Source organism: Centroberyx affinis, unplaced genomic scaffold (assembly GCF_046629955.1).
Source record: "Centroberyx affinis isolate AG114_WGS23_722 - 3 ecotype Tasmania unplaced genomic scaffold, CSIRO-AGI_Caff_v1 ptg001253l_1, whole genome shotgun sequence".
NCBI lineage: Eukaryota > Metazoa > Chordata > Actinopteri > Beryciformes > Berycidae > Centroberyx > Centroberyx affinis.
Window position 1 is genome coordinate 345,674 of NW_027279764.1, and position 14,099 is coordinate 359,772.

The 14,099-nt window shown below is 44.7% G+C and overlaps 1 protein-coding gene across 3 annotated transcripts in view; it reads left to right on the forward strand.

Annotated features, from left to right (window-relative positions):
* Positions 1–13,793, forward strand: part of suco (SUN domain containing ossification factor) — a 45,664-nt gene extending 31,871 nt beyond the window's left edge. For all 3 annotated transcript variants that reach the window (XM_071524967.1, XM_071524968.1, XM_071524969.1), the window contains 11 exons: positions 226–317; positions 737–802; positions 1,709–1,792; positions 4,276–4,363; positions 4,591–5,976; positions 6,160–6,247; positions 6,356–6,460; positions 8,008–8,162; positions 8,464–8,555; positions 9,523–9,578; positions 10,256–13,793. In XM_071524967.1, the coding sequence (XP_071381068.1) occupies positions 226–317; positions 737–802; positions 1,709–1,792; positions 4,276–4,363; positions 4,591–5,976; positions 6,160–6,247; positions 6,356–6,460; positions 8,008–8,162; positions 8,464–8,555; positions 9,523–9,578; positions 10,256–10,792 (2,749 nt within the window). In that variant the 3' untranslated portion in view covers positions 10,793–13,793. The remainder of the gene's footprint in view (positions 1–225; positions 318–736; positions 803–1,708; positions 1,793–4,275; positions 4,364–4,590; positions 5,977–6,159; positions 6,248–6,355; positions 6,461–8,007; positions 8,163–8,463; positions 8,556–9,522; positions 9,579–10,255) is intronic.
* Positions 13,794–14,099: the final 306 nt, after the last annotated feature.

The window sequence follows — 14,099 nt, forward strand, 5'->3', positions numbered from 1 at the left end:
ACGTGTTCATAAAAAAATACTACAAACAACCTTCACAATATTATGATTATAGGAGGTGTTTCCACTGACCATATTTATTACACTTTCTCTTGTATGTGATCTGCATTGTGTGTAGTAAAGAGCTGCCACATCCAAGAAAAACTTCACCACCTCTGTTGTGTGGTATTAAAAACACTTTGTCCTTGTATCTAAGTAACTATGTGTGTGTGTGTGTGTTCTGTGTAGGGTGTTTGGTACCAGTATGGTGGAGGAGTATGAGGAGATAGCAGACTCTCAGTACCCCTCAGAGAGACTGGAGTACTTGGATGAAGACTACGGTAAGATAGTGATCTGATTGGGTCTTAGAGTGTTACCTATTGATTTCTACGCATTTTCCAGGACACTGATACATCTGGGAATTGTTTAGGGATATGTTGTCCATTTTGTTGTCCAACAATTTTAGTAGCCAGTGATTCATCCGTGTGATGAACATAGTTTTATGCTGAACTGGCACAACAATACATGTGTTCCAAGTCAGCAAGCTACATAAGCCCCGCAGGAGAGACAGAGTTATAACATTATTATTATTATTGGAACAAAGTAGCTATCCATATTGACAGGCCTTTTTCTGTGGAGCTTCCTTTATCGATTCCTCAATTCTTAAACATTTTATGTTTTTTCAGTGTGTAAAATCTCATACGGTTGAATGTGTGTTTTAATCTAAATCTGTATCTGTTGGGTGTGTTTTTCTCCTCAGACTATCCCCCTGGCTACCAACCATCTGAGGACAAGGCCTCTAAGAACCTGCTTGGCTCAGCCACCAGTATGTACAGTATACATGCGTATATAGCTACAATATCCAAGAGAAAATAACTGTCTGCTTCATGCCACATCAAAACAATTAACATCAACAGAAGACAAGATGAACTTTATCGATCCCTGGGGGGAAACTGGGTTATTGCAGCAGCAAAGAATAGTATATAAATAATGTGAATGTTTAAGATGGAGCGTCTATACGTTCAGATGTTTGCAGTTTACTGATTTACAAATTTACAGTCCAGTTTAAGAGCATACACATGTGCAGAGGTGCATTGTTGGCTATTGGTGCACTGACAAGTCAAGTGTGTCACCCTCCAGCAAATACCAGTGGTTAATGTATGTCCAGGTTAGAGATACAGGGAGGCAGAAAGTGCTGAATGTTCCCTCAGTTTCTTTATTCCCACATGGCATCACAAGTACACACAGACTTAGAGTGGGGTCTCGGCTGTAAAATTTTGCTCATACTGGACTCCATTTTACCACACATACACACACACACAGTGAAGTCCCCGTGTCTCCTGATTTAGCGAGGGGAGGACTGGTATGTTTCATTGGTTACACACACTCAAACACACAAACCTTCACAGGGGTCAAACATAACCCTCGGTTTACCTTAAAAAAACAGCAGAGGCACATAGAGGGGTTTTCTTTAGCTGGGCAGGCTTGGAGGAGAAGGTTAGAGGGGGGGAACGGGAACTGAATTTGGTGAGAAAGTCTGCGAAAGTAAGAAAAAATAAAATAAAGTGGACAGAGAACATTGAAGCAATGCAAGAGAGAGGAGAGTAAGGAAAAAGGCATGCCAAGGCTTATGGTTTTATTGATTAGCCTCAAGCTGTTACCTGTCCACTTACCAGGAACCTCATGTCTTGGAAAATAATTATTTTGTTGTGTGTGTGTTCTTTTCCCTTAGATGCCATCCTGAACATGGTCAACAACATTGCTGCCAATGTGCTGGGCGGCAAGCCAGAGCTGGAGGGAGGAGCGCACACAGAAGGTACTCATCCCTTGTGTCCTCGTTGCTTCCCCTGCCTTTTTTTCATCATCTTTTACTTTTTATCTCTCCAATTTCCCCTCTCAAGGCCAAACTTCTCCCGGCCAAACCACTCCAGGCTGCCACCAATAATCAGTCAAAATGTCTCGCAGGGCAGTTCTGAGTAGTTCCAGTCGATTATTTGAGTGTTTGAGATTTCTGAACAGCGTTAAAGGACTAGCTAGTAAACCAAATTGGAGAAAACAGTGGAGCGTTCTGAGAGTCCGTCTAACTTTCCCCCGAGTATCTCTCCTTCAGTGTTGTTCAGATTTGTGAGTTTTCATTTTTCCTCTTATCAGTTTGCCCAATTAGTATGATATCCAGTAAACCACATTACATTTGCTTAGTTTATTTCAGTGCTGCCACCTGTAGCTGTTTACTTGGGGAATAGCTAGCTAACTAGTCATTAGCTTCATACCATATTTACTAATACAGACTCAGGGTAAGTCTTCTAGTCAACTTTAGTCTTCGTGTGCCCCCCAAGACCACAGGAGACTCTGACAGATTTCCTGCTCTGGTGTGTTTTTAACTTCATACCTCTACTCTCTACATTCCTTACTGATTCTTGCAACAGTTTTGTTCACCCCCACAATGATGCTTTTATTCCCGTGCATGTCTATTGTATGATTTGTGTTGTTTTGTTACACTTTTATACTGTGTTGCATTCTGCTTGCTGCCCGGTCTCTTTTTTTCATTTTTTATTTAATTCCTCTCCCCTTTGCTCCCCTCTCTCCTTTTGTTGCACTGCCCATTGTTAATGGTCATGTTGATTGTTATATATAGGTTATAGGTTAAATAAATATAGGTTAAATAAAAAAAAGAAAATTCCTTTTGCCCCTCATCTTCTTTATCCTTCTTACTCCCTCAAATGCTGCATTATGTGCATTCCTGGAACTGTGGCTTGCTGTGGAGAAATTGCCACAGACTGAGTTCTGTAAATAACTTAAATTGGTTAAAAGGTCTTCTGTGGGAGAAGTGTAAAAGTGCTGCCATCTTGCAACCCAGTTTCCTGTGTGGACGTTACTCTGTACACAGTGAAAGTCTAAACCATAGTGTCAGAGATTTTATAAGGAAACTCTTTCTTCCTGTTCTTTCTCAGAAAGGAACAGAGGAAAACAAGGCCCTGGTATTAGTTCTGCTTTGTTCTCTTTGCAGAACTACACACCTTGTCAGGGAAATATCAAACATAACTGGTTCAACCATGTAGAACAATGAATCATTTCCAGGTCAACGTCTTCAAAACGAGTTTGGTTTGGAGATGGGTTAGCATGCGTCACCCGATTGACTGGTTGACTGGCAATTTTGGTTCAGCCATCAGATTAGTAACATTACTGTCTTCCTCACACACTTTGTTCAGTCCCCTCTTTTCTTCTTTCCTGTCTGTCTCTCACCACTGGCTTGCTAAGTTTGACTGAACCCAACTTCTCTTACCACATATTGTTTAGATTAGCTGGCTCTGAAACTGGGTCATTCTTTTTTCTCCGTCTCTTAAGTGTGAGCATATGCATAGCCTGTGTGTGTGTGTGTGTGTGTGTGTGTGTGTGTGTGTGTGTGTGTGTGTGTGTGTGTGTGTGTGTGTGCGCCCAGCAGGATTTCAACAGAACTATGGCTATCTGTGTTCTAGTCTGTGGCAGAGGAGCTGAGTCGTATTAAGACTGAGGGGGTCTATGACGCCAATCCTGCTCCTAGCCCTGTTCACCCCACAGGGAGTCACGTCTCTCTTACGCAACTTTACCCCTGTGGCAGCAAATTGAAGGGAAAAATCCACCCTAGCACAAAATTATCCTATTGCTTATATTTTTCATACGATCTTGTATAGCTTTGTCCAGATTTCTGTATATGAGAAGTCTCTCCTTAAACTAAAAACAAGAGATTCTTATTTCGGAGTTGCAACAGATAGAAGGCAGACTTTGTGAAAGCTGTGGAAGTGCTCATGGTTATTTTTCCAGAAAGAGGTGTACAGTTTCTTTGTTCAGAAATTGAATTGAAATTTGGCATTGTCACTGTGAATTAAAGAACATTTTGGCTTTAAAGGGAGCCCACAAAGCCAGCCTTTCATTTACTATCAATGGAGCAACTCCACAAAGTTTGGCTTTGTGACAATTTCTCTTTAACTTACTGCTGGCTCCCTGCAGTTAGTTATGATGATTCTGATGCCTATTTACACTCACAGAGGAAGTGAGGGAGAGGGTGTGGGAGAGGGATCGGTTCTAACTGGACTAGACCGGTTGACAGTATTTATGCCTTTCCCAAACATGGGCTTGCCAACCACACAGTGTTGGCAAAAGGTTCTCTGTTCTACATTGTAGCTCTGACAGCCACATAGGAGTTAGCAGAAACATACTGCGGCCAAGTTATGTGGCTCTGTCTAATCTTAAACTGCAGCCAGGAGTTATCAAAGTCCCGTTCTGAGTTTGTTTAATGTTGTGTGTTTGTCCAACTTCTAGCCAATGCAACAGCGGAGGCCCAGAATGAAACGGAGGGGAGCACAGAAGTTCTGCTCAAACCCACTGCAACCATCAGTGAATCTGCAACGTAAGACACACATAGACCAACACCCCAATTAAAATGGAAATGCCATTTACATATCACACAAGGATACAGAGAGTAAGGATGCTTTTACAACACATACCTATTAATACCCTCCAAACAAAGCATGGTACATACAAAGCACGATAAATAGAGACACTCGCACAGTCAAATACAACAATACATTCCTCCATGGATATGCTGCTAAATTATTACACATTTCTTTACCTCAGACTGGAGACTGCAGTGCCAGAGCACCCTGCTTCCCACGAGGATTCAGAGCTCTCCAAAGACTCTCCCACACCCTCCTCCTCATCAAACGACTCCCCTGAAGACAGACAGATTGTCACTCTGGTGGAGGAGGAGGAGGAAGACGAGGAGCCCAGACAGTCTACTGTCACCCTGATGGAGGAGGAGGGAGAGGAGGAGGAAGAAGAGAGAGAGGAGCAGATAAGGAGGGAGGCGAGGAGGAGACGGAGGGAGAGCCAGGTGTACTGTCCCTTCTCCTCCCTCTCCTCCCTCTCTCTGTCCTGCATGGCCACCCTGCCGGAGCTGCTCCATTGCTGGTGCTCAGCCAGGCTGGCCAAGGAGAGACAGCGCAGCCTTCGGCGGAGGCAACTGGGCACTCAAACACAGACGCCCCCCGACGCAGACCCCCCTGCCCTCACACACACCCCTCAACAAATCCCTGTCCCTGTGCCCACATCCACCCAGGAAACCCTTCCCCTCACAGAGAAAGTTCCAGAGCCCGAGATCCCGCTCCAGGGCCAAATTGAGGGCAAACCTCCTGCTGAGGTACACACCACACACACACATCCCAGCACTCACACCCCTGACACACACACTCCAGAGTCCAGCATTCTTCTGGAGCCTAGCAGAACCTCCACCATCCCCCCTCACAGTTTCTCCCACACTTCCCTGTCCCGCCCCACCCCCACTCATGAGGAAAAACCACTACCTCCCATTAAAGACGCAGCCCTGGACCCTGTCCCCACCCCAACCCTCCAAAGGGTCTCTGTTCCAGAGACGCAACAGGCCAGCAGCGCCATCCCCACCCCTACCCTCAGCTCTCCCTTACAGCCTCTGGCCTCCGAGACACCCCCTCCTCAGCTAGACATCTTGGTTCCCCCTGTTAAGGAGCAGCCTGTCCAGCCTCTTCCCGTGGCCTCCAGGCCTGCAGACCCGATCCCCCCTCCCACTGAACTGCCCACAGCTCCCCCACTGCCTGACACTCACACAGACACAGTAAGGTCAGGAGCAGACAGTGGGGACTCGCAGAGACACAACCTCCAGGCTTCCCAGACCCATGGGGAGCAGGGTGACCCACTCACCCAGGCTGGAGAGGCCCATCGGGGGGAAGACTTGGTGGACGACCCCCTTCTGAGTACCAACGGCAATGGGAATATCCACAGGACAGCTACGGACTTCTATGCGGAGCTGCAGAATGGAGCGGATTATGGCGGCGGGGCAGTGAACGGGAACGGAGCATTACTGAATGGGGGAGCGGTGCACGGCTCCAGCCAGAAAGAGAGTGTGTTCATGAGGCTGAACAACAGGATCAAAGCCCTGGAGATGAACATGAGTCTGTCCAGCAGATACCTGGAGGAACTGAGCCAGAGGTGACGCCACTGAACACAACAGACATTAGAATTATATTATAATAATTAAGATTGCAGAGCACAAACAAAGTTAAAGTTGCTTAGTAGAGCCATATGACCAATGACATTGTACCAGGTATTCAAAACTTTTTACATTGTGAAGGAGTAAGTCATAAGATGGGTTTTTGCATTTGTGCTGTTCAGATACCGTAAGCAGATGGAAGAGATGCAGAGAGCGTTCAACAAGACCATCATCAAACTGCAGAACACCTCCCGCATCGCTGAGGAGCAGGTCAGTTGATCTAGAGAAGCTGAATCAGAGATGATTAACAATAATGTATGATAATATTGAGCAATGGCTGAGTAACTGTTGTGTTTTGCTTCTTCTGTGTATGTTCAGGACCAGAAGCAGACAGATTCCATCCAGGTTCTGCAGAGCCAGCTGGAGAATGTCACTAAACTGATGCTCAATCTCACCGCTACAGTCAGCCAGCTGCAGAGAGAGGTAAATACTATTGTTACAAGGTAGTTAGCAAAGCCAGAAAAAAGTTGTTTGGTTTGCTGCTTGCTGCTTGGATGCCTGCTGATCTCAACTGACCCAACACAGTGTTTGGAGCCAGGCTGGGTTTGCAAGCCTGATTTGTCTAACTGAGATAGCAGCTAGACACCAAAGCACAGCAGGACACAAACATGAAAGAGCACCATTGAAAACATTTTGGGCACTCCAGGCTGAACCTACAATGAACCTGAACCTACAATGATCAGAGGGGAAACATTTGCAAAGGTGAAGTTGATCATGGAAATACTGGAAAGACATCAACTGTTATCTTTCTGGGGCAACAACGGGCAAAGATTATACTAATCATGGGACTTATGTGGCAAAGCTTCTATCTTTTATTATTTGCATGTCCTCCAGCAAACTGTTCAGTGGAACATGAGGCAAATTGCAAAAATAGTTAATTAGTGCTATTGCTTAAGTACTGGGAAAGGAGATAAGGTGGAGCTCTAAAAGGCACAGTTTGCTTTAGTTTGGGGTGTCAAGGAAAGGTCTGACAAAAGATGTATGTGGCTAGGAGTTTGTGGACAGATAGCATCACTGATTCCATTAATTGATCTCTAGGAACATGAATACCTACATGAAGTTGTGACCCAGTCTTACAGTATGGCCTCCAGTCTAGATGGGAAGCTACGCTGTTTTGTCTATTGCTATCCATACATTGCATTTAGTTCAGACCGGAGGAAAAGTGAAGATGAGAGAATGCTAAATATTTTTCTTCCATCTCAAAGGTCTTGCTGCATTTTCAGCTCCCCAGTTAAACACTCTTGGTTGCTTGATTGAAATCTGCCAGCAGCAACATGGTGGCTTTACACAAAGGAGCTCTTTAAATACATAAAATAATATCATGAATACAACGATTGTGCGTGGTGATGGATATATGGAACAGAGGATGGACAATCAGTTATTAATTGGCAGTATAGATGAGTTTGGTGACACTACTGAGGGAAAGAGATTCACTTGAGCCAAGCACATATGGCATGAGGACATTCACTGTGTAGTCAACTACACAGCAAAATTTTGAACATTCCTGGCCAGATAACAAACAGGTTTAAAGACCATGCGAAACATGCATTTCTCTTTCCCCTGAACACAAGACAGTCCCAAATATTTTCAGTTGTGTGCTTTTTATGACTTTCTTTTTGCTTACTTGGTAGTTGGATGGGTGGATGCTGTTGCATGTGATAGAGGATATGACGCAGTTGTGTCTAACACTGTAGCCTAATTGACCTATATGGTATTGTGGTATGTATGCGATTTGGAGGTGGGATCTTTGCAGTAAAATCCCAATAAGATCTTACTGAAGGAGTAAGTCTAAAATGCTTATGATTAGAATTATTATTTTATACCCATTTTAGACTTTTTCATCTTTATTAGGGGAGAAAAGCTTCTTATTCTGTGCCTGTGCTAACACAAAATTTGTTTTTAAATGTATTTTATTTGCAGCAGAATACTGCACTGCAATTCACTTTGGTTGTTTTGCTTTTTCTCTCCAGGTATCTGACCGCCAGAGTTACCTAGTGGTGTCTCTGGTCCTGTGTCTCTCTCTGGGCCTGCTGCTGTGTCTGCAGTGCTGCCGCAGCTCCTCTCCCAACCCTCACACCAACCCTGCTGCCCTGCCCAAGAGCAACCACTACCCCAGCCCCAAGAGGTTGGTAGACACACACACACACACACTCGCACTTCTACGACGTATAAATAGGACCGTTGTGTTAAACCTGGCTTTAGGTTCCCTGAGTTATGCATAAGTATTGTTTGGGCTTTCTCAGGTCTGTTATAATGATCCCCTCCACCCAGGCCCTGCTTCTGAATAGAAGATGTTGGAGCACTCTCAGCTGTTTTTTTTTTGCTTGTCTAGTGCTGTTATACTTGTCCTGCCACTGACTGTGGTGGGTAGTAGGACATCGTAAACAACACTTTACGAATGCGAGCGTCTTGTCTTTTCTTGTCAGATGCTTCTCCTCTTATGATGATATGAGTCTAAAGCGCAGGGTGACCTGTCCACTTGTTCGCTCCAAGTCGTTCCAGCTGTCTTCTACAGAAGGTAAGAGCCACACACACACTGACACACACACACGCACACACACACACACACACACACACTGTACACACGTCTCTCTCCTCAAACCTGCCCTCTCAATGTTTTTCCATGTGTTGTGTTTCTCCTCCCTCATCTGTCATTGTAGTTTAAGCAAGATTGAAACTCAAGATACCACAGTCATAGCCCCATCGGTGACAAATTGCATAGATCATGTTATCGCTATCCCGGCCCCATTTGGCTAACCGCATCAAGCTACCGCAGCACTAGCCGCATGACTGTGACCATTTCTTAGACTCTCTTCTTCACTCTTTCTGTGTCTTTCCTCACACTCTGTATCTCTGTTGCTTCCTCGTACACACAGTACCGTTCTGAGTGGCTGATATCCCTGCAGTGTCGGGGGCGGAACCAAGCCACACGCCTGTAGGGAGTGGCTGGTGCAAGCAATAAAAGAATTAAGCCTTTCACTCATGAAACCTAAAACTCTCCCTGTTGCTTGTTCATTATTCCTCCACTCTGTGTTTGCGTGCGTGCATGCGTGTGTGTGTGTGTGTGTGTGTGTGTGTGTGTGTTTGCCCTTGAGGCTGAGAGGCTGTCATTGCCAGCTTGTGTCCACCTGCAGGCTAAAGGACTATAATAATAGAGCACAATGCTTTGCTGGCTCTTGATGGACATTTGCAAGTAGTAATAACAAATAAAGAATAGCAACTCGCTTTTTATTGGCAGTAACTTATGCTATTTCAGGCTAACCTTAGTTTTTAATCAAATTGTATATACATATACAGTATATAACATTCAGTGTTGACCTCTTTGAAAATACATACTATTTTCTTTACAGTAGAGGGGCTATGATTAGAATGTGAAGTTTTGCTGCCTTAATACTACTACTTGCAAGGTCGTTTCATGCTTTTTACATGTATGTATTCCTGTTTCCCATTCCATCATTAACCTGGCCCCTTTCTCCCCTGTTCAGTAGGTCCAGATGACTTGTACATTGTAGAACCTCTAAGGTTTTCTCCAGAGAAAAAGGTACAGTGTCTATTCCAACTGCTGCTGTTGGCTGTGACGGCCATCTTAAGTGCTGTGTGTTCTGGTGTCAGTCAGTCTGTCAGTGGGTTGGAGCAGGGCTGTCTCTCAATGCTGTGGGTCACTGATCTGAAGTAGAATAAAAGTGGCAATGTATTGGACACGAGGAAAGGGAGCTGCTGAGGAGCGTTAAGACTCAGCCCTCATGTCACCCCGCTACATATAGCTGACTTGTCTGTTAACCACTTCTTTGCTGACACTGTGGATTTGAATCCTAGCACAGCACAGCACTGGGAAGAATAAGGGTCAGTTGTGAATACTTTGTTCACATATTCATGTCAGTAATATCCATTTCTCCCAAATCCTTTTTCTCATAAATTCCATCATTCTCCATTGAACTCTCCCACCCTTCTCTGACCCATTTGTGTGACCTCATACTAGACCAAGTGACACACTCACTGTACCTCTAAAACGGACTGGGAATCAATGTTTACTTTTGTAGTGTTCTAGTTCTAACCTAAGATTTGAAGAACATCATGACTTACTTCAAATAATAATGGTAGTATAGTGTCTAGCACAAAGGTGGTTAATATGGCCTTGAATTATTAGTTACATCTTAAAGTTTTTCTTTGAACCTTGTGTTTATCATTCGCTCCTTCTCCCATATTTTTCTCCTGTAGAAAAAGCGGTGCAAGACAAAATCGTCGGACAAGGTTGAGATTCTGAAGGCGTCCGACCCCTCTGCGCCACTCACTAACGGGGTTCCCAAGTGTAATGGCTTCCAGCCCTGCCTGCCTCTCCCACCTCCACCTCCACCACCACCTCCACCCCCTCCGCCTCTCCAGCCCTCTGTAGAGGAGGTGTCATCGTTGTCCTCCTGCTCCTCCAAGGAGTTGCCCTCAGAGACCAGCAGCTGTAGCTCGTCCACCCACTCTGAGGAGTCCTACACAAGCCGCCTCCCCCCTCCCTCTCCCATCTTCTCCTCGGGCCTGTGTAATGGCCACGCCCTGCCTTTTGCCCTCCATCCGCCTCCCTCCAAGTCTCGTCAGGAGAAGCGCTCGGTGAAGCGGCGGAAGTCGCGACAGGCGGAGCTGCAGTTCCCCTCCGTGCCAGGCGGAGGCGTCGGTTCTCTGCCCAGCCTGCAGCATCTGATGAAGGGAAACAAGGAGATCAGTGTTGGGACCATAGGAGTGACAGCTGTCACCGGACACGTCTGAATACACATACACACGGACCTGTGTGTTCACTCTTTGTGCAGTTCAGAGTCACTTGTACACAACTTTATACTCACACCCATACACAGACTATATGGTAGCAGACTTGATGGGCATAGTGAGGAGATGAGGTCTTGCCACGTCTCAAAGAACCACACTTCCCATGAGCACCTAGGCGCACCGTGGAACTGAAGTGGCCATGGCAACAGTAGCTCAGCATCATCCACTCCTCCCTGAAGAAGTTTATAGCCCTATCAGAGACCTGTTTACGGTTATGTGCCTTTATATCTGTTCTAGACCTTTTAATGATGAAAACATGAAATTCAAAGGATTGTTGATGTTTTTCCTTTTGGACAGAGAGAGACACTATGGTGGGGAGTGAAACATAAATACAAGTCAAATCCATTGAAGTGCGGATGAGCTGTTTTCTACTGGTTAAGCACATTGTTCCATGGCAGTTGAGCACCAGTGGCTTTTTCCCCATATAGAGCACAGTGAGGAGAGGTGCTAGCTGGGGTGAGCCCCAACTCTAGTTCCTTGCTTCTTCGGGGGCCTCAAGAAGTATTAAGCTGCTCTTTTGGATAACATGTCATTATGAGAGAACTGTGGAGCATGAAAAATTATTTCTCTTATGCTTCTCATTTCCTCCTGTCTTCCATTGCCATCATTTCGTGCATTCTGTCTGTTGTTCCAACGTAACACGAGTACAGTTATTTGTATGGGACCAGAGTGTTAACCGTTCATATACACCAGACCCTCTCTCTTTCTCTCTTTCTCTCTCTCTCTCTCTCTCTCGCTCTTTCTCTTTCTCTCTCTTTCTCTGTCAGTCAATTCCAAGCCAACCATCAGAGCTGAATGAAGAAATGTATTCAGCATGGGGTTCAACTGAGTCTGAAAGCATTTGTCTGTTCAGTCTATTGTCTCACTTTAGCCCACATTACAAAATACAATAGCAGCAGTCTTGAAATCCTACTAGTCTACAATGAAATGCTCGCCATATTGAGGCAGTTTGGGCTGGGCCCAAAAACCTTGTACCCACCCACACAGAGAGAGAGAGACACACACACACACACACACACACACACCCCACACCAAGTGAGGAGAGAAGAGAGATTGTCTATTGTTACAGTAGATATTGTAACTGTGAGGCAGGTAAAACAAGGTCAAGCAGACTAGAGTCCAGCCATAGTTGTTTCTTATTGTTTTCATCTATAAATGAGCCGTGCTCCAAGCTGGTGGTTGCCTAAGTGGTTGGATTGATTTAGGCCAGTATGGATGGAAAGGTGAATGTTTACACAGTCTGTCACACACACCTACTGGGACCCTGCAGAGGACACTGAGAGACCAGTTTTATTTATCTATTTATTTATTTAAATTACTCCAGAGATTTATCCTGTACGTTAACTGTCTAGTACAGGCCTTGGCCTCCCAGTCTCCCGACCCTGCAGTGTCACAGTAGTATGTCCATGTGAGCATGTTGCATAGGAGTAATGCAATAAAGTACACTCAACGGTACTGTCACGTGGTCACGGTGGATGGCTCATCCACACACACTAGTTTTATGTTTTTACATGTTATGTGAGTTTCTATAATTATTATTTGCTGCAAATGGCTGGAGAGTCTAGTCTCTGAAACTGTGATGCCTCCTCACTAGGCTTGCCTCGACCAGGCATATCAGACAGGCGTGATGGCAGTCGCATGTCACTTATATATCCAACACAATAATAGAGTAATATATTTTGACGACCACACACCTCAGAGGCTTATGAGGAATTATCAGACTGCTGCTTTTGCATGTTTTCAGAGCTGTTGGGGAGTTGAAGTAGCAGAAAGGGATAATGGGCTAAAGTCAGGTTGTTGTTGTTTGTGTATTATTGTCTTGCCTCCTGTGTGCTTGTTTCAGGATCTTTGCTAGATGGCTAACTAACTGACTTTACCTCGTCCCGATTGACCTAAGACATTCATTTTAATGATATTTAAGTATATGAGAAGATGTGAAAAGGGGTATTAGGGTTTTTTAATAACAGAGAAAAGAGATAGTCTTTGTTTATGTATGTGATTTTCTGACTGGCTCTGTTTGGTTGGGCTTGGTAACTGTATCAGAGAGACTGAGAATTTGTCTCTTCTGAAATCTGAAACTCTACACTCCCATTATAACTTAATTACCTCTACTGACCAGCCTCCACGGTCCCCTTCCTCCTCTCTGCATATTCATATCCACCACAGTCACCTCTGACCCCCATTGCACGCATTTCTCCTTGGCTGTGGAGAGAACTGATTTTAATACGCCTGTTTTATTAACCACTCTAGTTCCCATTAGGAGATTGAAATGCTTTACCGGTCTGCACACCTGCTTTCCCGACTAGCTGTCTCTCAGTGTATCTTCACTCTCGCTCGCTCGCTCGCTCGCTCACTCAAGTCTTTTATTCACCTTTCATGTCGTTGTTTGACTATACGTGTTTGCCCCACCGTGAGTGAAAGTTGTGGTTTCTGAGGAGCAGGACATGAATCGGTCCTCTAGAATAAAGGGAACGCAGTGAGAATGGGTATGGATTGGAACACTATATATTTTAATGTGACTCTATGTTCCACACGCCCAGCAAATCACAACTTTTTTTGTACCTTTTATTTTGAATGTGTATGATCTCATGTTTGTGTGCGAGTGTGTATACCTGTATGCATGCGAGTGAGGTTCCTTGTTGCTCTCGTGTGCGTGCCTGTGTTATGAGAGAAAGACTACTCTGAATCTACTTATCCCATAACACGGTGAATAGGGAGATTTGCCCTTTGATGAGAAATCTTAGGAGCTCAGTGTGCACTTTGTATAACTCCTCATGCCTTTTTGTTTTTTCTATTCTACCTTGTATGTCAAGTGCTATCCTTTCAGGCATCTCTTTTCTTCTTTCTCCCTCTCTTTCTGATTACTCTGAAGAGCTGCACAGTATTTTTGAGCAGAAGTGAGTGTAACTACAAAAACTGTAGTGCCATTAGAAACTGTGAATTTCTAAATAAAACATTTTTGTTGTCTTTAACTTTGTCTTCGACTTTTATTCTGACTGCATATCCACCCCACAGTATGGATATAATACACTAGGTCAGTCATTGCTCTTAAATCTTATCTAGTCCATGAGCCCAAAGGGAAATGGGCACAGTATGGTCAGTTTAAAGGGGGACTGAAAATGTTCCAACCAAAATGAGAGGGGTGAGGCTCTGAGACATCATATTGCTAAGTGTAACATAAAACCAGCAGCAGACCTTTATGGGGTTATGTGGGTACACAGTGAAGGGAGACATCTGCTATTTCCCGTAA